The 22,486-nt window shown below is 55.5% G+C and overlaps 12 protein-coding genes and 1 non-coding gene across 13 annotated transcripts; 6 read left to right on the top strand and 7 right to left on the bottom strand.

Annotated features, from left to right (window-relative positions):
• Positions 1-906: 906 nt before the first annotated feature.
• Positions 907-3,559, top strand: ACRALDRAFT_1067341 (uncharacterized protein; the record flags this gene model as incomplete). The annotated part of the gene is made up of 12 exons (XM_071017438.1): positions 907-1,082; positions 1,227-1,267; positions 1,368-1,648; positions 1,744-2,253; positions 2,308-2,333; positions 2,386-2,436; positions 2,533-2,577; positions 2,644-2,805; positions 2,885-2,921; positions 2,981-3,083; positions 3,150-3,182; positions 3,276-3,559. The coding sequence occupies 12 exons, from the start codon at positions 907-909 to the stop codon at positions 3,557-3,559; spliced, it is 1,749 nt and encodes a 582-aa protein (XP_070879011.1).
• Positions 3,560-3,759: 200 nt separating this feature from the next.
• On the bottom strand, positions 3,760-4,571 carry ACRALDRAFT_205970 (uncharacterized protein; the record flags this gene model as incomplete). Its single annotated transcript, XM_071021894.1, has 4 exons — positions 3,760-3,972; positions 4,025-4,072; positions 4,121-4,451; positions 4,522-4,571. The coding sequence occupies 4 exons, from the start codon at positions 4,569-4,571 to the stop codon at positions 3,760-3,762; spliced, it is 642 nt and encodes a 213-aa protein (XP_070879010.1).
• A 57-nt stretch (positions 4,572-4,628) lies between these two features.
• ACRALDRAFT_205971 (uncharacterized protein) lies at positions 4,629-6,300 on the top strand (the record flags this gene model as incomplete). Its single annotated transcript, XM_071021895.1, has 8 exons — positions 4,629-4,641; positions 4,679-4,957; positions 5,019-5,103; positions 5,142-5,341; positions 5,434-5,679; positions 5,776-5,832; positions 5,891-5,959; positions 6,086-6,300. The coding sequence occupies 8 exons, from the start codon at positions 4,629-4,631 to the stop codon at positions 6,298-6,300; spliced, it is 1,164 nt and encodes a 387-aa protein (XP_070879009.1).
• ACRALDRAFT_2050419 (uncharacterized protein) lies at positions 6,171-7,711 on the top strand. The gene has a single exon (XM_071021584.1). It carries the CDS (start codon positions 6,636-6,638, stop codon positions 7,653-7,655), a length of 1,020 nt encoding a protein of 339 aa, XP_070879008.1. The 5' UTR covers positions 6,171-6,635; the 3' UTR covers positions 7,656-7,711.
• On the top strand, positions 7,693-8,296 carry ACRALDRAFT_2031188 (uncharacterized protein). The gene has a single exon (XM_071020676.1). It carries the CDS (start codon positions 7,775-7,777, stop codon positions 8,171-8,173), a length of 399 nt encoding a protein of 132 aa, XP_070879007.1. The 5' UTR covers positions 7,693-7,774; the 3' UTR covers positions 8,174-8,296.
• An 11-nt stretch (positions 8,297-8,307) lies between these two features.
• Positions 8,308-9,606, bottom strand: ACRALDRAFT_1079105 (uncharacterized protein; the record flags this gene model as incomplete). The annotated part of the gene is made up of 2 exons (XM_071018861.1): positions 8,584-9,606; positions 8,308-8,325 (listed from the first exon to the last, which is right to left on the bottom strand). Exons 1-2 carry the CDS (start codon positions 9,568-9,570, stop codon positions 8,308-8,310), a joined length of 1,005 nt encoding a protein of 334 aa, XP_070879006.1. The 5' UTR covers positions 9,571-9,606.
• Positions 9,607-10,074: 468 nt separating this feature from the next.
• Positions 10,075-11,740, bottom strand: ACRALDRAFT_1073948 (uncharacterized protein). Its single transcript, XM_071018177.1, has 3 exons — positions 11,542-11,740; positions 10,828-11,477; positions 10,075-10,760 (listed from the first exon to the last, which is right to left on the bottom strand). Exons 1-3 carry the CDS (start codon positions 11,638-11,640, stop codon positions 10,496-10,498), a joined length of 1,014 nt encoding a protein of 337 aa, XP_070879005.1. The 5' UTR covers positions 11,641-11,740; the 3' UTR covers positions 10,075-10,495.
• A 256-nt stretch (positions 11,741-11,996) lies between these two features.
• On the bottom strand, positions 11,997-13,202 carry ACRALDRAFT_1060053 (uncharacterized protein). The gene has a single exon (XM_071016173.1). The coding sequence runs from the start codon at positions 12,819-12,821 to the stop codon at positions 12,120-12,122; it is 702 nt and encodes a 233-aa protein (XP_070879004.1). The 5' UTR covers positions 12,822-13,202; the 3' UTR covers positions 11,997-12,119.
• Positions 13,203-13,746: 544 nt separating this feature from the next.
• Positions 13,747-14,676, bottom strand: ACRALDRAFT_1067345 (uncharacterized protein; the record flags this gene model as incomplete). Its single annotated transcript, XM_071017439.1, has 2 exons — positions 13,747-14,457; positions 14,554-14,676. The coding sequence occupies 2 exons, from the start codon at positions 14,674-14,676 to the stop codon at positions 13,747-13,749; spliced, it is 834 nt and encodes a 277-aa protein (XP_070879003.1).
• Positions 14,677-15,593: 917 nt separating this feature from the next.
• On the top strand, positions 15,594-18,247 carry ACRALDRAFT_1046650 (uncharacterized protein). The gene is made up of 3 exons (XM_071015462.1): positions 15,594-16,251; positions 16,317-17,816; positions 17,873-18,247. The coding sequence occupies exons 1-3, from the start codon at positions 15,679-15,681 to the stop codon at positions 17,915-17,917; spliced, it is 2,118 nt and encodes a 705-aa protein (XP_070879002.1). The 5' UTR covers positions 15,594-15,678; the 3' UTR covers positions 17,918-18,247.
• Positions 18,208-18,279, top strand: ACRALDRAFT_t64. Its single transcript has one exon. It is a non-coding gene; the product is annotated as a tRNA-Ala (tRNA).
• An 83-nt stretch (positions 18,280-18,362) lies between these two features.
• On the bottom strand, positions 18,363-20,346 carry ACRALDRAFT_1060056 (uncharacterized protein). The gene has a single exon (XM_071016174.1). It carries the CDS (start codon positions 20,301-20,303, stop codon positions 18,492-18,494), a length of 1,812 nt encoding a protein of 603 aa, XP_070879001.1. The 5' UTR covers positions 20,304-20,346; the 3' UTR covers positions 18,363-18,491.
• A 974-nt stretch (positions 20,347-21,320) lies between these two features.
• ACRALDRAFT_2015132 (uncharacterized protein) lies at positions 21,321-21,499 on the bottom strand (the record flags this gene model as incomplete). The annotated part of the gene is made up of 2 exons (XM_071019798.1): positions 21,321-21,450; positions 21,474-21,499. 2 exons carry the CDS (start codon positions 21,497-21,499, stop codon positions 21,321-21,323), a joined length of 156 nt encoding a protein of 51 aa, XP_070879000.1.
• Positions 21,500-22,486: the final 987 nt, after the last annotated feature.

Below are 22,486 nucleotides of genomic sequence, written 5' to 3'. Positions count from 1 at the left end.
TGCTCTGGGCCAATCCCGTCGTCCCTCCGGCTTGACCGAGTCGGCGTAATATATCAGGCTAAAACGGCAGATTTGCTTAGCACGGCGTAGCCCGTCTGTGGCTTTTCTCACCGCGGCATTTCGTTCGAGGCGGCTCACACAGCTCAACTACAACGGAGGCAGTTGAGAGTCATGATTCTTTCGTATACTCAAGCATAGGGCCGTTGGCATCGAGCATTGTACGTGTCGTCTTATCTGCGACAAGCGGGTCTGCCGAGAATACCGACCGGACGGATGGGATACTCTGTAGCTCTCACCGGCGTTCCCTCGGTGTCTCTCCACACGAGACTTGTTTCGTTCCGGAAGACTGGGAACACTCTAATTACCTCTGCGCTGATCGGTGTCTACATACTGTACAACGACACAATAATACCTCTCGTGCTACCGTTGCCATTGGCCGAGACGTCTTCCCATCTTCCCCGTTGCAGCTTTTCTCTCCCCATGGGCAACGGGTCATCCCCACTCCCGCGTCAGTCCATTCATACCGGGGTCAAGCGACCCTGCGACGCGTCGGTCAGGTGCCGTGATCCGACGATTCATGCCGAGCGACTGGCCGTTTGCGAGAAGCTCCCCACTTGCCGTGTTTGCGATGCTGCAGCCATGATTGACTGGGCTTGACTGGGGTCGGTTGGGCTGGGGACAAGGGACGGGGATGGAATTCATCTGTTTAAATACCCGGACGAAGCCCCTACCTGCGCGTCAGGAAGCTGATGAATAAAGGGTTTCCCCAAGCCAAGCAAAGGGGTCGAGAATACTACTTACTTGCAGTTCACTCCCTCTTCGACTCGTCTTCTCGCCCGTTCGATTCGACTAAGCTGTCTGGTGTCTGAGCAACTACACACTACACACCACAAGACATCATACATCATGGGCGGCGGCGGCGGCGGCGGCGGCGGCGGCACGCAATTCTTCGATGTCGCGCTTCATAGGCGACAGGCCCTGATGGGGTCCAGTGGTCCCCGGGCTCTCGTGCAAAACTTCAAGGTCTTCCGCATCGCCTTGTTCGCTTGTATCGGCGGTGTTCTCTATGGTTACAACCAGGGGTACGTTGACCACATCCACGTTTGACGTTCCGATCCAGTTCTTCCGGTTTTTGGAATTCCAGCCATCTCGGCTTGCGGATGCCCAGGATCCAGGGAAATGGGAGAGACGAGGCCTGATGACTGACGAGTTGGTGTGTTGATTAGCATGTTCTCTGGCCTTCTCGCCATGCCGTCCTTTAAGGAGCGTAAGTCTTCGATTACCAGCCCTGTACCCCTTTTTTGCTTTTCCCCCTTACCTTGACCTAAAGAAGAAGAAAAGAAAAAAAGCTGACCTCCGTTTGTTAGACATGGGCGAATACAACCCTTTCGATCCCGAAGCCGACCAGACAAAAAAGGGATGGCTGACGGCCATTCTCGAGCTCGGTGCCTGGGTGGGAGCCATCCTGTCCGGCTTCATCGCTGAATACATGTCTCGCAAATACGGCATCATCCTGGCCACCGTCGTCTTCATCATCGGCGTCGTCGTTCAGACCGTCGCCATCACCCCCGCCGGAGCGCAAGCCACCCTCGCCGGTCGCTTCATCACCGGTATGGGCGTCGGTAGCTTGTCCATGATTGTGCCTACCGTATGTTCTTGCGCTCTCACCCTCCCTAACCGAGCATGTCCGTCGCGAGACAACAAAACAAGAGCACTAGATTCTAACGTCGCTCGATTTGGTAGTACAACTCCGAAGTCGCACCGCCCGAGGTCCGCGGCGCCTTGGTCGCAACCCAACAGCTCGCGATTACCTTCGGCATCATGATCAGCTTCTGGATCGACTACGGGACGCATTTCATCGGCGGCACCGAGCGCGGCGAACAGAGCGACGCCGCGTGGATGATCCCGACGTGCCTCCAGCTCGCCCCGGCGCTCGTCCTCCTCGTCGGCATGGCCTTCATGCCCTTCTCCCCGCGGTGGCTGGTGGCCCACGGCCGCGAGGACGAGGCCCGCCGGAACCTCGCCTCCCTGCGCGACCTTCCCGAGGACCATGAGCTGGTCGAGCTCGAGTTCCTCGAGATCAAGGCCCAGGCCCTGTTCGAGAAGAGGACTACGGCCGAGAAGTTTCCTAACCTTGTCGAGCCCACTGCGTGGAACACCTTTAAGCTGCAGTTTGTGGCCATTGCCTCTCTGTTCCGCACCAAGGCCATGTTTAAGCGTGTTATTGCGGCTACTGTGACCATGTTCTTCCAGGTTTGTTTCTCTGGTGATTTATCTGGGTGGGTTGGGAGCTGACAGACTGTATAGCAATGGACTGGTATTAACGCTGTGCTGTGAGTTATCTCTCTACCTGAAGACTATCGTGATGGGTGCTGACTTTTCCAGGTACTACGCTCCGCAAATCTTCCAGCAGCTCGGCATGGACAGTAACACGACGTAAGTCCGGTGTTGTGGTTTTAAGGAGAGGAAGCAACGAGACGAAAGGAGATAGGGAGGAAGGTTCTCTTTGTATCGACCACTAACACGAAACAGGTCGCTCCTCGCCACTGGTGTAGTCGGCATCGTCATGTTCATCGCGTAAGTCCCAGCCAGCCCTCACTCCAACTGGAGATTTCCATGACATTGATACTTACGCTGGACCAGTACCATCCCTGCGGTCCTCTACATCGATCGGGTCGGCCGCAAGCCCGTCCTCGCCATCGGCGCCATCGGCATGGCTCTTTGCCACTTTATCATTGCGGTCATCTTTGCCAGAAACGAGCATCAATGGGACTCCCAGCCCGCCGCCGGTTGGGCTGCCGTCGCGTAAGTTCCGGAGGACATGCATGATGATGCGTCCAACTGTCCCTCGCATTATTAACTATCCACTAACTCGCTTTGATAGCATGGTCTGGCTCTTTGTGGTTCACTTTGGTTACTCGGTACGTCTTCTCCTCGCCCGTTCAAGCATCCTGTACGACCTCATGCTGACTTGGCGCAGTGGGGTCCTTGCGCCTGGATTATCGCGGCAGAGATTTGGCCTCTCAGCTCCCGTTCGTATGGTGTATCTCTCGCCACGTCCAGCAACTGGATGAACAACTTTAGTACGAATCCCTGTTTTCTTCTTAGTTTGGTTGTACAAGTCGATGCTAATCGTTGTTCTCTCACAGTCGTTGGCCAGGTTACTCCGGACATGCTTCAAGGTAAGAGTTTTGCACCTTTTCCCGAGTATAAACATCTGGAGTAGACGACAACGACGTACTCTGTGGACCATACGCTGATAGCTACATCTCTAGGCATCCGGTACGGCACGTACATCCTCTTCGGCGTCCTGACCAGCATGGGCGCGGCGTTCATCTGGTTCTTCCTCCCCGAGACGAAGCGGCTCACGCTCGAGGAGATGGACACCGTCTTTGGCAGCGAGGGCACGGCGTCGGCCGACGTCGAGCGCATGGACGAGATCAACCGGGAGATTGGCCTCGTCGACCTCCTCAATGGCCTTGCTTCGCAAGATAGCAATTCTCATGCTGGAAGCGACGACAAGAAGGGCGTGAGTACTCAGACCGAGACTACAGCCTGAGGGTGTAGGGTAGGGTGAGAGTCGGGACTGGGAAACGGTGAGAACGGAGCTGCACGTCCATTACTTTGCAGTCTTCACACGACATGACTGGGCATGCCAGTTGTGTCCTCTTCGCTTCCGGGGTATGGGGCCAAGGGCCATGAATATAATGACTGTCTCCCTTATGGAGGCCTAGGTAGTGAGCGAGATGAATTGGAATGTCAAAAGATTATCTTGAGTCTCAAGTCTTTCCGGAGCCGGTTCCCACCGGGAAGTGGGCCGACAGCCGCCGAATGCCGCTGAACCATTTCCGGGGATCCGGGAAGACGAGCGGATCCGGAATGCGCAAAGTCTTTATATATATGACCGGGGACATCGGACCATGTGGGTCTAGGGCGACCGGGGCCCGAGACGGGGTTGGGGAAAGGACGGACCTGTGCCTCGAATTAGAAAGAAAAGAAAAAGAAGCTACTGTAATTTGTAAACCAGCGTAAATCGATGGAATGCGTAGGACGACTGTAGCTGGTCGACGGGCTGTGGTTGCACAGAACCCGTAAGTATTGAACACCATGTTCGTTCCACTCTGTGACGAGGCTCGGCATACTTTAATGGACGGCGTCTAAAGTATTTGGACTTGGAATTATAGAATAGCAGGGCGATATCATATATACAGGGGTGGTTTGGGAGATGCAAGGTGAGATGTGCCTGCATTAGTCGTCTTCTTGGAACTTTTCCACCGCTATGAGCTCGGGCGGGTGTAACGACGGGAGACGGCAAGGGCCAGACGAGGAGCGAACTTGGCGTCCTTTTTGAACCGAGGGAAAGACAAGTTGACACGGCAGAATACCAGGTACTGATGTGTACTGTGCTCTCAATGTACGTTGTATTCACATTTTGGGTGCCCACGATACAGCTACAAGTCATTAGAACGCCGAGGGTACCTAGTGTATTCGTACGTGTACGTTGTATGTAAACGGTGAAACGGCAGCGTACGAAGTACTGAGTAGCTCTCCACGTCACAAACCAACGTCATGAGGGGTAAGGAGAGGGGTTGCGAGGGGTTCGGTTCCTAGCGGCTGATTGGCTCTCTATGCGTCTTGCAAGTGGGTCACCAGGAACTGACAGTGGTGACTGGACCAGAGTGGGGCTTTCGCCAGGTCTTGACCAGGTGGTTGACAGCGACGGGCGCCGTTGGCTGGGGCACGCGACGAGAGGCGCCGATCACGAAACACCCGCTAACGCAGGCGCTAACAAGAGCGGTCAGCGGGAATAGCGTCGTTCCAAGGTCCGGCGCGGGACGAGACGATTGGATGGCAGCGACTCGTGGTGAGAACGACTGTGTAGAGCGAGCAACGAGGTTGATGGCGGCAGCCCGAAATAGTACCGCCCTGGTTGATAGTAATGGGTATGTATTCGTCGGTGTATTGGTATATACTCGAGGGTTTTCTAATTATATAATTCAGATCCCGTGAGGCATAAGGCCGTTGTCTGAAGGTCGAGATATTTCATCCCGAGGCACCTCCCAGTTCTCAACTCGTGACCCCATCGTCCCTCTTGGTCTCCTCGTGCAGTACAACGTACAACGTACATACAACGTACACAGCGACCATTCCCCGCCTTGTACCCCAACCAGACAAACCACAGACGGACCTTTTTGGAGTACTTGCATAGACGCAACGCAACACACCATTGTCGCAGCAGGGCGAGAGGGACTGCAGCAACCCACGTCACACGCTGTACTTGTACATACAACGTACAACGTACTTGCAGACAGGACCATCACATGGAACGACCAGTCCAACCGTCTAATTACGACTAACGACCATCATTTCTCTTCCCTGTTTCATCATTTTCCGACATTATTACTTTCTTTACTTTCTGTTTTTCAATTCCAGAAACCATCGATGTTTCCCCCCACCGCCTTTTCCTAGTCCACCGTTCGTCTCTCCACCAAGAGAATCCACCAACGCCACGGGCGCCAGCCGAATCCTTGGCCCTCATTCTTAGTTCGCTGCAGCAACACCCAACGACCTCCGATCCCCCTCATTTCCATCACTGTGGCGTTCCTCGTGCTGCCATCACTCGGTTCGCTCCTCGAAGAAACGGCCTACAACTGAATCATCCCTCCGACCTTCATATCCGTCCTTACAACGTATAATCTCGGCCTCACTTCACCTGAATCACAACCCTAACCCATCCACCATTCAAACGCTTCGCTTCACCCCGGCCCCGTCTAGCCCTGGCCGACCCGACCCGCATCTCGCCCTTGGCATCCCGACCCCTCTGCGGCTTTGGTTCCCCGGCTAGCCATCCTTCACCGCCCTATTTTCTATCCAATCACCTAGACTTTAGTCGACACGCCCCGCCGCACATTTGAGCATCACCATTCGTTCTCTCGTCTAGCTGCAGGCGTTTGCAGACGTACATCAACAGACTGCATGCTAGAAAAAAAAAATTGGAATAATTCTTCCGGCAAAGTCAATTGAAGAGAGGAAACAAGAAAAGAACCAGAACAGAGGGAATAATACACAGGAAAAGAAAACCCAGGATCGAAAGCCGCATCCTTATCCTCTTTCCTCATACATTTCCCACCTCGTCATCCAACACAGCGACCCTCTCTTGACCGCAACTTGACAGAGACAATCTTGTCCCTCATTTCCGCCTCCTGCTTTTATTACCTCCACGTCTGTGCTCGTCACAACATACATACACCTCACTTCGCTTGCCGGGAGCCGAGACGCACACACCGACAAACGGGTTAATCTAGAGACATTTATTTCCCCCTTTTTTTCTCTTGTCGAACCTCAAAATCCTTCGATTTCTTCCTTGGCCGTTCCGCCTTTGCTTTGTCTGTCTGCGGTTGCCATAAGACAAAGACAAAGTGAGGCCAGACGTCCAGTGGTTCTTGGTCTCTGGTCGTCGCCTCTGGTTCTGGTTGGTTTCTCGTTGGGGCTTCATTGGACTTCAGTTCATCGGATCCTTATCTGGATGAGTTGAAGAGCCCCTCTTCGCAGCGATTCACTTCGTCTGCGTTACACACCACCACTACCAAGAACCACCGCCATCGTCTCATCCAACTCCCACCTTGACGACCCGGATGCCAACCGCCAACCGGCGCGATCACATCAGAATGGCATCCGCCGACGCCCTGGCCAGCAGACCCGGCCCTGGCTTCTCCGGCTCCGACAACACCTACCACTCCTTCTACGACATCGAGCTCTTCCCCCCGGCCTCTCCCCCAAAGGACCAACCACAGCGCCAGGAGAACCATGTCGTCTCGACAAGACAATCTCGCCACGACAGCCAAAAGGAGAACGAACACCCTTCGTCCACTGAAATGAAGAGGCAAGATTCCGGCTACGAGTCTCTCACCAGGACTTCCACCTCTTCCTCTCTATCCTCGACCAGCAAGTCGCGCACCTCCCATGCCACCGCCACCACGACCCGGTCCAACCCACCCACCCCGCACTCCCGATCCCGCCCCGTCTCATCCCGCGGCCGCCCCGTCGCCCGCCGTTCCCCCAAATCGACCTCGGCCTACTCCGTACGACCCGCGGCGACGACGGCGACGACCAACAACACCAACAACAACCCGTTCTTCCCCCTCCAACACCTTCACATCACCACGCACGACCAAACCCAATCAAGCTACATCCACTTCCCGGCCCACCCCACCGACCTCGCCCTCGCCAACACGAACGCGAAGCAACCCCATCCCCGCCCCGACACCCCGACCCGCACCGCCAGCAGCCCCGCCCTCCGCCGCCCGCCCCCCCAGCCCACCACCCACTACTGGACGAGCGACCGCACCCGCCGCCTCGAGTACGCCGCCATCGACGCTGCCCACCGCGGCGTCAAGGGCTGGGCCCGCCGCCACCTCGTCCCCGACTGCTTCCTGCCCAAGGAAAAGGCCCGCGTCGCCTTCGACGACGACTCGGGGAGCGTGCGCCGCTATCGCCTCGACCTCAGCAGCGACGACGACGACGACTCTCGCGATGGCGCCGTGAGTCCCGTCTCGCTGCGGCCCATGAACGGAGAGGGTGACGGCGAGAAGAAGGAGGAACGGCAGGCGAAGAGGCCGAGGCTTTCTTTCTGGGGACGAATGCGGACTTGGTGATTTTTCTCATCTTTTTGGCCCTTTTTAATGCCTTTTTTGAGGTTCTGAGCTTTTTGCGTATGTTGCATGTGGGGGGGGCACTGGGATTTGCATGGCGATTGCATCCAAGATTGACGAACATGATTTTGCATGATGACGGATGGACCGGGTCAACAGCCACGGAACGAAATGATAATCTCGGGGAAAAGCATGATGCGCGGAGTCGGAAATTGGACTTTTTTGCCTTGTGGACGTTTGTCTGCGTCTGGATGGAACGGGGAACAGCGTTGTTTCTGCATCGCGGATTCTGTCCGCTTGGCGTTCTATACCCCCGATATCAACCCACTTACACCGGGTTATTTTTTGACGAAGAGACGCATGGATGGTTTGTTTTCATGACTTCCATCCTCTCTCTTCATATCTCTCCTTTGTTTGACACGAGAATAGCACGGCGTGGTAATATGCAGGCGGAACATGAGCACACCAGACTGAGAATAGCAGAAATGGCTGCATGTGGCCTTGAGAGGTTAGCAAGTTGACAGCGAGGTTGTTAGCAGCAGCAAGTATTCGCAAATTGATACTGAGATGAAGAAAATCCTCGGCGATGAGAATGGTGAGGCCCTGGAATGTCTTAACCCCTGCTGGGCTTCAATAATATCAATCTCCAAGTTCTCTACATGCTCTTCCGCCCCTGAATCATGCTCGTTCCATTTCAACCGTATGACAAAAGAAATAAAAAGTTTAGTTAAACCCATGAGCTTCTCCTTTCGCGCTCCTGATGGTAACTCCTCTCATACTCCCCTTCCCCCGAGTCGAGAGAATACACATTGTGCCCCCTGTCGTATCTGTCGTCCATGCACCTGGACGTCCGCCTCTCATGGCTCCTCCAGTCCTCGTACGTCCGCCTCTTCCCATCATCTCGAGACCGATACCCGTCCTCTCTGCTTACCTCGTAGTCGTACCCCCGCGCAGACTTCCTGCGGTCGGCAGAGCGGTATCTTCGCATTTCACTCTTCCACTCCCACTCCCACCTCCCCTGACGTCCGCGGTCCTCCTCGGCCCCCCAACGCATATCAGCCTCATCATCCCGGATATCCTGGGACTGCCTCCGATACAACCCCATGAGACGGTCATACTCCTCCCTCTCCCCCCCACGGCCCTCCCTCCGCCGCCACTCCTCCATCCCGCCGATCCGCCTCTCCCCCTTCCTCTCCAGCGCCCGCGCGTAAATCTTCCACCGCTCCCACAGCTTCTGATACTTCTTCACCACCACGTCAAGGCCATCCGCCTGCTCGTCCGCATTGGCAATCTGCCGGAGCCAAGCGCAGTCATCCGCCCCGACCGCATGGCACGACGCCCCATGGCCCCCCTCGCTGCGGCGCCTGGCATGCATCCGCCTCAGCCTCTGGGATTCCGCGTCGGCCTTGTCCATCTTGACCAGCGTGCGGTCCAGGGCCCGGCCGATCTCGAGGAGCTGGTCCCTCGCGAGGCGAAAGTCGGGACTCTCGGCTTTGCAGGTGAGGAGCGGCTCGTCGCGGTCTGCGGCGGAGAAATATAACGTCGAGGAAGAAGAAGAGGTCGGACGCGACGATGAAGGGGATATGGGGAATATGGCGCCGTCAAATACGGGAATGTCGCGCCATGAAGCAGAGTGCTCGTCTGGACCGCGGGAGAAATGCACGCCTCGTTTCGGTCTTCGTGGGATGTAGACGTGGTAGAGGGCCATGTGTCGGCATTCCTTGGGGCATTCGTAGGTCTTGGCGGAGAGGAGGCAGCAGCCGTGGTGGCGGCACCGGAGACGGGAGGAGAGGGTCTGGTCCGGGGGGCACGAGCAGGTCGACGGCGGCGCGTAAGGGTCTATGAGCGGGTTGCGCCCGTCGGAGAGGACGGGGCGGACATCGCATTTGAGCGTATGGATGTACACGCGGTAGCACATGATGGCTTGACTTGTCGGCCTGAGCGATGTGAGCGTTTTGGTTTGACCTGAGGCTGGTAAGTGCGTATGGAGAACTGGACTAAGATCTGGATTGAGGTTAAAGTATAGGACAGGAATGGGTTGAGTGTAAACAGATGCATCTGTCGTTACTTGCTCCAAGGCCATCATATATTCATACCGAGCTGGAACTCTACAAAGAGTTTGTTTTTGGTTCAAGGTCATCGAGGTCCTCGAGGCCATCTCGCCTCTTTGACACTGACAAAGCGGGCGAGAACAGTGACCAAAACAGAAGACTGAACAGCGCCTTTGTAGTGAACTGTTCAAAGAACGTCAAGGCGGAGTGGCGCCGCGGTACACTGGTATTGGGACAGAACAATCTTTGGTGTTACTTTGGTTCATTCTTTTGTTGGCGAGCATCTCCTTTACGCGTGGAAACTCGACAAAGATGATGGGCTGGGAGAAACAATGTTTCTTTTGGGAGCACGCGAAACAAAGCTCGTAGGGAGGCATGTCGATATCCACAGCCAAAGCAGATCTCCTGGGCGCAATAGTGTCGAGTCCAAGGTGCGAGTGTCGTCGTTTCTGTCCAACTGTTCCCACAGGTCTTCAATCAGGACGCAAGAGAATACAACATTGGTAATATTCGACCAAATATGACGAGCTTTCCCTGGTGTCGGATAGTTCGGCCGGCTAACAGGTCATCTCAGCCTCATAGTGATACATGATTAGTATAAAGGATAGGAAGGACAAAAAGGCAAGACACCAGAACAGAAGAGGAGAGTCGTTAATGCCAGGGGCACTTTTCCCAAGTCGAGTCAAACGCCGCCCCATGCCATGATCCCATCACACGCGCAACAATACCCCCGCGTCAATCATCGTACAGCCCGGCCTAGGTGTATCGTCGGCCGGAAAGATTGCCTTTTCGTCACTGCGCCTGTTCATTCTTCGACTTTGCTGCCTCGCGAACCTCGGCGCCGGAGGCCCTCCACCAGACGTCGGTTCCCCATCTGATGAATCGCTCCGCGGCTCCGAGAGGCGTAAAGGCAGGTCGGACGTCGAGATAGAAGACGGGTTCGCCAGTGGGTTCCGGTTCGCCCGAGTAGTAGTCGATGACGTAGCGGACTTCCTTCATCTCGTCGCCGACCTTGCGCGAGACGTACCAGTCATGGCGGTCGAATGGCGGCTCCGTTCTAAGTGAATACCGTCAGTAACTCCAAGCGATCATTCGGTGGCAGGCAGGGCAAAAGGGCAACGTACTGGAACTTGGAAGGATAAATCCAGCCGAGGACCTGCATCATGGTCGCCTTGGGCGTGATATCCTTGGGGCGGCCCTGGAAGCGGTTGAGTGTCGGGGGAATCTCGGTGCCGGTCTTTTCCGCGTAGGCCAGCTCGGCAGCGTGTTCCTCGCCGCGACTGCAAATCTTCAGGCCCTTGACGAGACCCTGGGAAAAGCGGTCCTCCCAGCCCACAATCTCGGCCCAGGCGCCCTCGTTTAGGAAGTTGTGGCAGGCCACCATGGACTCGACGGCCGTGATGTCGGTATCCGTGTAGCCCTTGCGCAGGAGCGCGTTGTACATCTGCTGCGGCGACGGGTATTCCCAATTACCGTCGCCCGAGCCCTTGGGGATGGTGGAAGGTTCGCGCGAGGTCGGGAGGGCGACGGCCTGGTTCGGGGCCGGCGCCTGCGAGATTTCCCGGAACATGTAGTTAAGGGGGTTGATCTGTGACAGGAACGAATTCGATTGGGCGTCCTGGGTTGCTTTGCTGTGATCCACAGGACATGACGCAGGAGGGCCCTGGCCGTGATCGACAGGGCAGGACGCGGGAGGCGATGATGTGTTGACTGGTTTGGCGGGTGTAGGGGGTTTCAGCGCATCGGCGGATTTTTGGTGCATAGGACATCCTGGCTACACTCTCTGTTAGTCGATCATGTCACGACGAGCGTCCAATATTGGGCTTTGCGGCGCATACCGGAGGTGCCATTCCATCAAAGCCGCCTACTGCCGGGTGTCCAACAGGCGGACTTTTCGGTGTCGCGACAACCGGCGCATCGGCCCAGAACCAGCCCATGGTATATTATATAATAGTTGATAGTTGACGTTTGTTTAGTGGATAAAATGGGTGTGTTGGTCGGCGTTACGCGAGAGGATTCAGAAAGAGGAGGTTGTATGGAAAAACAAAAAGAATAATAAACTTTTGCTGATATCACCAAAATCGAGAATGACGCCGAAGTTCTTCGGACATTTTTTCCAAGGTTCTTTAAGATTTTCTTATCGATTCTGGATCAGGTCACGTGACTCGACGCGCTGAAATCAGTCCACTTTATTTTCTGTCCCGTAGCCAATAAAATGACTCTCATAGTAATTCGACTTGCCACAGAGATTCGGGATATAACGAGAATGAAGTACTGAGCATATATCTTCGTACGACGTCACAACTGTCGCCAGCATGGACGTCGCTGCAAGTCGACTTGCCGGTGTCAAAAGATAAGGGTGGGCCACTCATGCCAGGGAGTCCAGGGAGTCTCGCCCGGCTTCGTGAACAAAGTACTACAATTTATTGTCTACCGTCTTGCGTTTCCGAGTGTTCCGCGACGCCGGCATAGCCAAGTTGACGTGATTAGCCAGGGCCACCAGCTCGCCATGCTGGTCCAGAATCACCGACTGCAAGTCTAACCTTCCATTCTTGATCGATCTTGTAAAGCACCGCATGAAAAGCCACTCGCTCCCTTCGCCCGGCAGCGCCTTCTTGACGTCGAGAGAGAACGACAAGGTAGGATACCACCACATGTCGGTCGTCCGGAAGGGCGTCTGCTTCTCGTCCTCGCGCGGCCGCCACGCCTCGATGACGTACGGCAGCGCGTCGGCGACGAGGGGGATGGCCGCGTCCGTAAAGTTCTCGCCCGACGCGAAGCGCAGCCAGACGTCTTCCTGCCCGCGACGGCCCGGCTCGGACGGGTAGTAGTAGTGAAACTGCTGGCTGGCACGCACAAAGTCGCGCATCAGGTCGGACCCGACGGTCAGCCTCGACCGCTGCGTCCACCGGGAATCTTTCCCTGCCCTGAGCTTGTCAAAGTCCACGGGGGCGGCTGGCGGTTGCATCTCCCAGCCCGTGGACAGCGAGAGGCCTTGCTCCAGCCGGATGGCCATGTTGGTGACGTACGCCAGGACGGGCTTCCGGGAGCGCGAGGCGAAGAAAGGTGCGTCGGGTGATAGGCTGCCCTGGTACAGCGTCACGTGGACTACCGACATGGAGCGGCCGCTCTTGATGTCGTCGACGACGATGATGACGGGGCCCACCTCTGTGCGGTCGATGAACTCGAAGTGGGCGGCTATCGTGTCGGGGTGTCCCTTTGGGCCCAGGTAGTCCGAGACGGCTCGTACGATGGTGGATGCGACATAACCGCCGTTGGGGACTGCAGGATGCGGTTGTCAACACAGATTGGTCTCCATGTCCCACAGATGAGTGAGAGATGAGGCGGGAGGTGTGACGACTGACCTGCGCCCACGCAATACGTCGGCTCCAGGAAGGCCCTGTAGACGTTTCGACCGACTGGCGTGACTTGCGACGCCGTGGAAAAAGGGACGACTCTTGTGTTGGGAACCATTGTTTGCTGCGTCCTTCCGGTCGAGATGCTTGCGAGTGGTCAAGATTGGTACTGCCTCAAGACACCGAAAGCATCACATGGGCCACGGCATTATTGTGATTACTCATCTCCGAGACCCCTGCACTTCACCAGGGGCTGGCTTACCTATACTTTCAGTCCGTACTTCTGTCTTCCCAACTATTACACCAGGAACAAGAGAGCCGGAGCGTCAACCGACTAATTGAAGTGACGTATCCATGGCCAAGGTACGGATAGCTACACTACCTACTTACCTAGGCAAGGCACTGAGTAAATTGGCTACAGTGCAGGATCTTCAGTTACACTAACCCAATCCCGATTGACCCACTCGATTGGTGGCCCACCGCTGGATACATATCTGGCCCAGTTGTTGCATGTGATTCCGATGACACCGTTTCCCCTTTTCAGTTCAAACGGTTGCACGTGGGATAATGCGCTAACTGTCGTCAAAACATGTCCCTGGCTTAATTTAGAACATGTCTATTCTAGTGCATTGATCAAAGGGTTCTAATACAGCTATCGCGAAAAAGGAGAAAAAAAAAATCGCCCTCTCAATATGCGCTACTGTACCAACCTAGGGCAGCCTCACCCGGCTCAAAAGCCGAATGAACCGAGTCCCACCCAGTCTCCAGACGTCCGATAGGCAACGCCTCGAGTCGTACTCTCTCAACCTCCGCCAGCTCGGCCTCATCCTGCGGCAGCAAACCGACTTGGCGCAAGACATCCTGCGGCGGAAGCGTCCGTCTGTTATTCTTAAAGACGTACCGTGAAACGGACGAGGCGAAAACCGTCTTCAGCTTGTCCACGCCCTCCTTCTTCTGCCCGGACTTTTTCGCGTTTTTCCTCCTCCTGCCCGGCTGCATGACGTACTCCTTTGGTACGTGCACGCCGGGCTCGACAAAGTGCGTCACAATGTAGAGCCACTTCTCGTCCCAGGAGATGATGCGCGTCCACAGCTCATACGCCTGGTACGGCTTGATCTCCTTGCGCCAGGTGCACGACGAACCCCCCAGGACCATGTTGAAGTTTGTCGGCCCGGGGAACGGGTTGAAGGGCTTGCCGAAGAACAGGGCGCAGAAATTGATCCGGCACATGTCCATGTCGGTGAAGTAGGTCGAGTTGGACTTGTGCATGTTGTGGTCGCATTCCAGCGCCGGGGACCGCGTGGCGCTGATGGCCGGGAGGAAGAGGCACCGCGGGGAGAGGTGCTTGCTGGTCGCGGGGTCGGTCATGCGGCGGATAAAGGCGCGGAAGAAACGGATCTATCGTAGCGCGATTTCAAATATTAGTGAGGGCTATATGAACGAAGGGCCAACAAGGCAATGGCATAATAAGATAATAATATTAAACAAACATACAATCCACATGAAATGTAAGCTCTTCAGGTTGAGCAGCGCGAATGCGAAAGCCAACGTCCTGAGGTTCAGAATGAGGGGCACGACTGCGACGTACCGCGCCAGACTCTTCCAAACCGCGCGCATCATGAATGATCTCGTGGTTGCGAGGCGCGTTAAAGGCACGACAGCAGCTGATGTGCTGCTGGCCATCGTCGTACGACCCATGACGGCTGTTTCCTCAATCGTTCACTCGAAAAAGTCGATTGTAGCGGCATGAGTTGGCGAAAGCGAAAGAAACCGGAAAATTAAATAACATAAAAACTATCCCAAAGATGTCCAGTCATCGAAAAGTGTTGAGCTGCTTAGCAATTGTAGGTGATGATTGTTGGGGATAGATGTCAAGCCTCGGTACTTGGCGAAGATGATCCTCTCAGAAATAGGAAGCTGGCTTGTGATGGTCCCACTGCGGGCAGACCAACAGGGATTTTCGATATCTAGTTTGTAAAAATCTCCAGATCGGTCGACGGACATGCTTGCTAAAAGGACAGCGCGTGAGATGAGTATTGAAAATTATCCTGGCCTCCAACCAACGGGGAGACGGGCGGCTTGTCGAATGGCATCTCGCCGCATGGGTGCAGATACAGATCGTCCTATCCCGATCTTATTCTTCCAACTTGAAAAACATTATACTGTAGTCTGAGAATGAACATGATGATATCAACACAGATGTAGAAAGATTACTGCGACGAGTTCCTTGACCGCTGACGATTCTACCCCACGGGCTTCGTCAGATGAGGCCTGTGCATTTCCTGTGAAGGTCTTCACATGTGAAAGATGGCTGGTGGAGCTCACAGTCCAAGCCTCCGTCCACTTTCGGACCCGGACAGTGCGATTAGGTACACATTTTTATTCGGCCGATGCACGGACTCGCATTATTCAATAGCATTCCACCATCCCATTAAACGAATACATCATTGTATCGCGAAATCGATTCCTGAAAACAGCCGGCCATACGTCACCACGGCAAGAAACCCAGCGACTAGTTCACCATCCCAGGCCTGACCATGTCGCCCCTGTGTCGCTCACACTCGACCCCGAGAACATGATCACGCTCGTTTACCCGTTTTTCTACATCATCTCATCGATATGAGGCTGGCCTTTGTGCTCGGCCAGTTCTGTCCCCGACCCGGCGTCCGGCCCCCCATACCAATCTCGTCCCTTCGCAAAACCTTTACATCCCGGCCAACCGCAGGACGCTGGTGGTCGACTTGGAGGAATGCAGCTGGCCGGAATACTACGTGGCGGACGTACCGCCCTTCGAGAATATACTTGCGAGCCGGAGGGACAGCTGCCTTGGGTACTGCCGCCTTCTTCGAGCTTGCCCAGGCGGACAATGGGGGAACCGACAAGACCGGCGAGGGCCGCATGCTTGAGGCGAGCAGGGCCGAGTTGCACACGACAATCAGTCACGATGATGGGACCCTCTCGAAGTTGTGGCAGGGTTTGCTCATCATTGTAGACAACTACGTCGTGGAGCCTTTCTGCACCGCCGTGCGCTTTCTCCATCTCGTCGCTATCTTCGTGCCTGTCATAGTCACCGTCCCAGCCATATGGTTCGGCCCGCGACAGCCCGACAGGGACGACGAGAGGAGCGGAACCTTGTGGTGGTATGGCTTCTTGGTACAGGCGATGGAATGGGCTGGCCCAGCTTTTATCAAGGTACGACAAGAACCGTTCTCTCTGGCTCGACACCCTTCACAGACAACTCGATTGACAGACAACAGCTAGGACAATGGGCAGCATCGCGATCCGACATATTCCCTAACGAAATGTGCGACATCATGTCCAAACTTCACTCCAACGCACCCGCACACTCCATGGCCCATACGCGACGGACGATATCCGAAGCTTTCCATGGCCGTCCCTTGGAAGACATCTTTGAAGAGTTCGACGAGACGCCCCTCGGAGTCGGTGCCATCGCACAGGTATACAAGGCCAAGCTAAAACCACAACTCGCCGCGCCGACCGAGGCCAAGCTGGCCCGAGAGGAACCACAGGCGTTTCGCAGCAAGGTGGCCCGCAACGTCGGAACGGCGTTGAAGAGCACCCCGAAACACGTCCCGTCGACGTACGTCGCCGTCAAGGTGCTGCACCCGCGCGTTGACCGAATCGTCCGACGCGACCTCCGCATCATGCACTTCTTCGCGTCGGTCATCAACGCCCTCCCTACCATGGAGTGGCTCTCGCTGCCCGACGAGGTAGCCCAGTTCGGCGAGATGATGAAGCTCCAACTCGACCTGCGCATCGAGGCCGCCAACCTCGCCACCTTCCGCAAGAACTTCCGCCATCGGACCACGGCCTGGTTCCCGTACCCGTACACCGATTTCACCACGCGGAATGTCCTGGTCGAGGAATACGCGCAGGGCATCCCGCTGTCGGATTTCATGGAAAACGGCGGCGGCGTCTTCCAGCACGATATTGCCCAGGAGGGGCTGGACGCCTTCCTGCGCATGCTCCTCATGGACAACTTTGTCCACGCCGACCTGCACCCGGGCAACATCATGGTGCGCTTCTACCAGGCCGAGCAGTCGAGCCTCACCATCCGCTCCTCGCCGTGGCACCAGGGCGAAGGCCACACGCCCGAGTACCCGGGCCAGGAAGGCCACGACGCCACGGAACACGTCCTCGCGCGCCTGCGGCCCTACCGGCAGCGCAAGGACCCGGAAGCCTGGACCGCGGAGCTCGCCAAGATCGACGCCGAGGGGTACCGTCCCCAGCTCGTCTTCATCGACACGGGCCTCGTGACGGAGCTCAACGAGACCAACCGCGCCAACTTTTTGGACCTCTTCCGCGCCGTGGCCGAGTTTGACGGCTACAAGGCCGGCATCCTCATGTGCGAGCGGTCGCGGCAGCCCGAGTCCGTCATCGACAAGGAGGTGTTCGCGCTCAAGATGCAGCACCTCGTCCTCGGCGTCAAGAGCCGCACCCTGGCCCTGGGTCGCATCAGCATCGGCGACATCCTGCAGCGCGTGCTGGGCATGGTGCGCAGTCACCACGTCCGCATGGAGGGGGACTTTGTCAATGTCGTCATCAGCATCTTGCTCCTCGAGGGGATCGGCAGGACCCTCGATCCGAGCATGGACCTCTTGAGCAGCTCGCTGCCCATTCTGCGTCAACTTAGCGCTCAGTCCGGCACCCAGATGGCGAAGAAGGGCGACTTTTCCATGCTATATGTCTGGATGGGCTTGGAGACAAGAAAGTTCCTCCAGGCGAGTATTGAAGATGTGAGTGTGCCCTTTCTCTACCCTCTACAACACACCCATGCTAATGAGATGAATAGGTTGAGCGATGCGTCAAATACGATCTTCTTTCTCCCAATGTATGAATACCCTGATAGAGTTGTAATTGTAGATAGATACCTGCATGCGTGGGTCATATGTGCATTCTTGCGCTCATGTTATGTTGAATGGAGGTGTAGCTGGTCAACCTGCATGCATCCTCTTTGGATACACGTCTGAGGATAATTTCCCAGTCATTCTTACCCTGTTACTACTCAGTATATCCTACACAGGAATCTGGCTGTCTTATAATATAGTGGCTTGTGGCCACTTTCTTCTCCGAGCCCGCCGTGCTAGCCTCATAGGTTCTGCTAGACCGGCATTGAGCAAGAACCAGGGGCGTATAGCTCAGGGGTAGAGCGCCCGCTTCGCATGCGGGAGGTCTTGGGTTCAATTCCCAATTCGTCCAGTTCTTTTTTTGTTCTTTTTTTTTTTTGCAATTCTTGTCTGCTTTGAATTCTCTGCCAGATAGCTCGGCGGCATAGGAAGCATATGTAAATTTTCTTTTGGCCGTCAAGACGATATTTAGAAAGAAGTATCAAAAAAACACAGTTCGCATATTGTGCGCATAATACGTATCGTATGTACAGTGTCATCAAGGAGCTGTCCTCGACAAAGCCGTTAAAATGACCTCGCCGCCCTCGATTTGTTCTCCCGATGCCTCTTCTCCTTGGCCGCCGTCTTCCGCCGCTGCATCCAAGACCGGTTAAGCTCCCGCCGATTATCCCAGAACCACTTTTGAAAGTCCCCGCCAGGCCCCGGCCCCGCCTCGCCCTCTCCCCCTCCACCTTGAGAATCTCCATCTACCATCATCTCGTCACGTCCCTCGTCGTCCTCGTCTTCGCCGGCCTCGGGCCAGAAATTCTTCACCCGCGACGGGTGGGCCGTGTCGGGTGTAGGCGCAGCGCTCCTGACGTTGCGCCATTCGAAATCCTTCTGCGTGTAGGGCGTCATGGGGACTTGGCCGGTCTGTTCACCTTGCCCGTCCTCAGCATCGTCCAGGTCGTCCTCGATGTCGCCGCCGTCGAAGAAGCTGAAGGGTTCAGGGGTGGTTGCGTCGTTCGATGCCGTGGCGCCATCGCCCGTCTTCTGGCGCTTGTATAGCGCTTCGAGCGGATGGACTTCAACGGGCGGGACCTCGATTGTGAGGTTGGGGTTGGCTTTTTCGTTGGGGCGGGAGGCATTGGCTTTTTCGGGTTCGGCTGCTGAGTTGTTTGCCTCACCTTCCGCTTCCTCGTCGGTATTCTCGTCTTCGGATGAAGTACCACTGCTGCTCGTGGTATCATCGTCTACTGGCTGTGACTGTATCTTATTGAGGGGCGACGTCGCGGGTTTCACTGCTTTCGCTGACGGCATCTTTGTCTCCTCTCCGTCTTCGTCATCGTCCGATTCATCCTCGTCAGAAGAAGTCCCGCTACTGCTCGTCGTATCGTCATCCGCTTGTTGCACGACGGGGGCCTTCTCAGCCTTGCTCCTCACCGCCTTAGGCGCCGGTTCATCTTCGTCGGAGGAAGCGCTGCTGCTACTCGATGTATCACTGTCAACTGCTGGTGCCGGCGAGGCCTTTTTCCGAGGCTTCTCTTCCACTTTCCTGCGTGTCTTGACAGCTTCGACGACGTTGCCTTTGGCATCCACCCAGCCCTTGCCCTCCACGAATTCGGTCACTCCGGCGTTCGTCGTGGACGGTTGGCTCGACTTGAGGAATGTGGGGAACTTAGTCGTGTTGGCAAACTCGTGGATGACGGCCTCGCGTGATTTGCTCTTCTTGCGCTTCTTGCGGTCGGTGCTCTCCTCGGGTTCCACTGTGGCGGTGGAACTGGGAAGCTTGGTTTTCAGTAGACACTCTTCCTTGTCGGTGTACTTGGACCTCTGTTCGCGCTTCTTTTTTTTCTTGTCTTTCTTGTCCTTCTCTTTCGCATCCTTGTCCTTGTCCTTGAGCTTCTTGCTTCGCTTCTCTTTAATCTTGTCCTCGTCCGAAACCGTCCATCCTCGCTTGACTTTGCGACCTTCTAGCTGGACACCCGGCACGACGTTATGGTCGGTCTTCCGCTTCTTGGAACCTTCCCCTGTATCGTCCTTGGACTTCTTCTTGCGCTTCTTGCCCGAATCCCCTTCGGCGGGAGTCTCAATAGTGGCCTTTGGGCGAGCCTTCTCGATCTGCATCCTGACTCCCTTCAAGACGGACCCGTTGAGCTTCTTTCTCAGCTTATCAGCCTCTGCTGTGGGAAGTTCGACGTAGCCGTAGCGCTTCTCTGGGAAGGTCTCAATCGTGTGGTAAGAGATGGCGCGGGCTTCGGGAAGGATTCTGGCCGGGACCACGACGCGGAGGAGCTCAGAGTCGAAAGGCGTGATGTGCAAGCGGGTGTACTCGTTGCTTTTGGAGCTGGCGAGTTGTTGTGATCCCAACTCCTCTTCTGAAGCAGGCCTGGGCATTGCGACCGCAAGCAGAGGAAGGACAGCGGTGTCTCGTGCGAGGGGCAGACCAAGTGTAAGCGCCGACGGATACAGTGGGAAGAAAGAAAAAAAGTACTCAGTACGGGACCCTGATTCTGTGCAGTACGACGAGTTTTCATTGGCTCTCCGGTGAAATGATATCCCGAATGCCGAGCATCGACATTGGCACCACCCTGAGGTGACTTCAATCTTTCTCGAACCTCAAAGCAGGCGACATGCGGTTCAACTCGGCAACTCTCCCCGGCCTGAAAGCTATTAAATGGCCCGTATTGTCTCACGGCTAAATTGTTTCCTTTTAAAGCTCATTCATCCGTCTCGGTCCTTGCGCCCGTAATTCAGATGAGCGTCCCATGACTCCCATCGTTTGATCCTTTAAACGAAACATATCGGGACCGATCATGAATGCGAGCATTCAGGGAACCTAGGCCAGTGAGGGTTCACAAGACCGTCAAACCCCCTTCATTCGGCAGGCAAGGCCTTTGACAGAGCTTCCAAACTCCAGGGGATGAGACTGGTCGTGCTAAATCGGTTGGGACACTGAGCCAACCGTTTCGGCGGAGCAAAGTCCTATTACGATGACAGAAATTATACCGCCGAAATACTCTCGACTACGTTCGTGCTACATATAGATGAGACTCATGTCTCACCAAGCCCCGGTATGCTCGCCAGGTTCATCGCTCCCCGAGGCACATTCCTTCATTTCCAGAATCAAGAGTTCGAGATGCAAGCCATCGACCGGTAACGACCGGCCCGGTCTATGACGGTCTATGAAGGAAGGTTCTTTTGGCCGCATAGCCTCTGCCGTACTGGTCTTTCCTGCTCCAAGGAAGGACGCAGAGAGCCGAGGCAAGACCGCCAACAGATGAAACCGCAAACATGACACCCATGATCATTACTGGCAGGCCGCGTACATAGCTTTGAGACTTTCTCTCGGTGATCTCAACGGCCATCGGAGTACAACTAGGCGACGCACACGCTACCTTTAACCAATCGACATCAGGTGGTTCCAAAAGGCATGGTAACATTTGTGTTGGCCGTCATGGCGAGATCTGCAGGGCACTTGCCGACCGCCCGCCTCAGCAAACCGTCAACGGCCCCAGTGATGTGGAACCAACAACTTAGCCTCCTTGAAAATCACTGCATCACCACACTGTATCAAACAAGGCTCGGGACATGGCAAATAATGGCGACGGGTTAGGCACAGCGGTAAGTGGCAGGTATGAATAGGCAGGATGAAAAGTCATATCGGTTGGGCGAGTCGTGATGGATGCTCGTGGTCCATGCCCATCTCCAGATGTTATAGCAAAATCACCTCCTTCTACACTGCACAAGTTTGCGGATTCTCACTTCAGCATTGGAAAGAATCAACGTTAGAGTGCCATCCATGGCAACCGGCTAGGGTGCGGGAGGTTTCCCATCTTATTATCGGAGGGCCGGCGATGTATTCGTTTGGAGGGACAAGTTTCCTCTGGGAAAATGTTCTCGCCTTTGACGTCCTTCGACTTGCCTCGAACGAAGGTGATGAATATAGCGGCGAATCGCGTCTTCTAATTGCTGAGATGGCCAACGCCGCAGGGGCGGCGATCAAAGACGAGCATACCATCATTGAGAAATGGCCATTTAGATTGAAGCTCCGGCCTGGCGAGCCGGGGGCCCAGGAGGAGTTTGGGAGGCTTCTGGGCGGAGCTGTGTCAGGGAAGGAGCGCTATGTCGAATGGAAGAGAGCTCGTTAAGGTATTCTGGGACGTCATGGTCGCAAACATACCAAGTAGTTGACGTTTAAGCAACAATGTGTCGTCGTACTAGGGATAAATAAGAAGAAAGGGAACTTTATGTCTAGGAATGAAGTAAATGACCATCCCAGTCTCTCAAGCGAATATCCTTCATTCTCTTATTCAGTCTCCGTGATGCTCTCGGCCTGTCCAACAGGTTAGCTTTTGTCCTTCCACCGCATCTGACGTGTTGCCCCCTCGGCTCGGACTCGCCCATGCCTGCCGACTGTCGTGCACCTTGACTCGACAATTTGTCAATCCTGTCAGAACACCTGACCCTTTCCGCCTACCGGGTAGGATGGTCTTGGCGCCAGTGAAGTCAGGGTCATGGGCTACCGGGAAGGGCGGTGATTGGTTTTTGAATCAACAGGGGCGCATGCTGTCGTGTCG

This window comes from Sodiomyces alcalophilus (genome assembly GCF_042370955.1).
Source record: "Sodiomyces alcalophilus JCM 7366 unplaced genomic scaffold ACRALscaffold_1, whole genome shotgun sequence".
In the NCBI taxonomy this organism is placed as follows: Eukaryota; Fungi; Ascomycota; class Sordariomycetes; order Glomerellales; family Plectosphaerellaceae; genus Sodiomyces; species Sodiomyces alcalophilus.
The sequence above is the reverse complement of the archived record's forward strand: the minus strand, read 5'-3'. Positions and strand labels throughout refer to the sequence as shown.

Excerpts from the sequence above, each read along its gene's own strand:
- ACRALDRAFT_2050419 (XM_071021584.1), top strand. The coding sequence starts at position 6,636 with ATGCCAACCGCCAACCGGCGCGATCACATCAGAATGGCATCCGCCGAC.
- ACRALDRAFT_2031188 (XM_071020676.1), top strand. The coding sequence starts at position 7,775 with ATGATTTTGCATGATGACGGATGGACCGGGTCAACAGCCACGGAACGA.
- ACRALDRAFT_1073948 (XM_071018177.1), bottom strand. The coding sequence starts at position 11,640 with ATGGGCTGGTTCTGGGCCGATGCGCCGGTTGTCGCGACACCGAAAAGT. Across the intron at positions 11,478-11,541 it reads TTGATGGAATGGCACCTCCG|CCAGGATGTCCTATGCACCA; the intron begins GTATGCGCCGCA and ends CAGAGAGTGTAG. Across the intron at positions 10,761-10,827 it reads ATTTATCCTTCCAAGTTCCA|AACGGAGCCGCCATTCGACC; the intron begins GTACGTTGCCCT and ends GTATTCACTTAG.
- ACRALDRAFT_1060053 (XM_071016173.1), bottom strand. The coding sequence starts at position 12,821 with ATGTCGGTAGTCCACGTGACGCTGTACCAGGGCAGCCTATCACCCGAC.
- ACRALDRAFT_1046650 (XM_071015462.1), top strand. The coding sequence starts at position 15,679 with ATGAGGCTGGCCTTTGTGCTCGGCCAGTTCTGTCCCCGACCCGGCGTC. Across the intron at positions 16,252-16,316 it reads CTGGCCCAGCTTTTATCAAG|CTAGGACAATGGGCAGCATC; the intron begins GTACGACAAGAA and ends GACAGACAACAG. Across the intron at positions 17,817-17,872 it reads TCCAGGCGAGTATTGAAGAT|GTTGAGCGATGCGTCAAATA; the intron begins GTGAGTGTGCCC and ends TGAGATGAATAG.
- ACRALDRAFT_1060056 (XM_071016174.1), bottom strand. The coding sequence starts at position 20,303 with ATGCCCAGGCCTGCTTCAGAAGAGGAGTTGGGATCACAACAACTCGCC.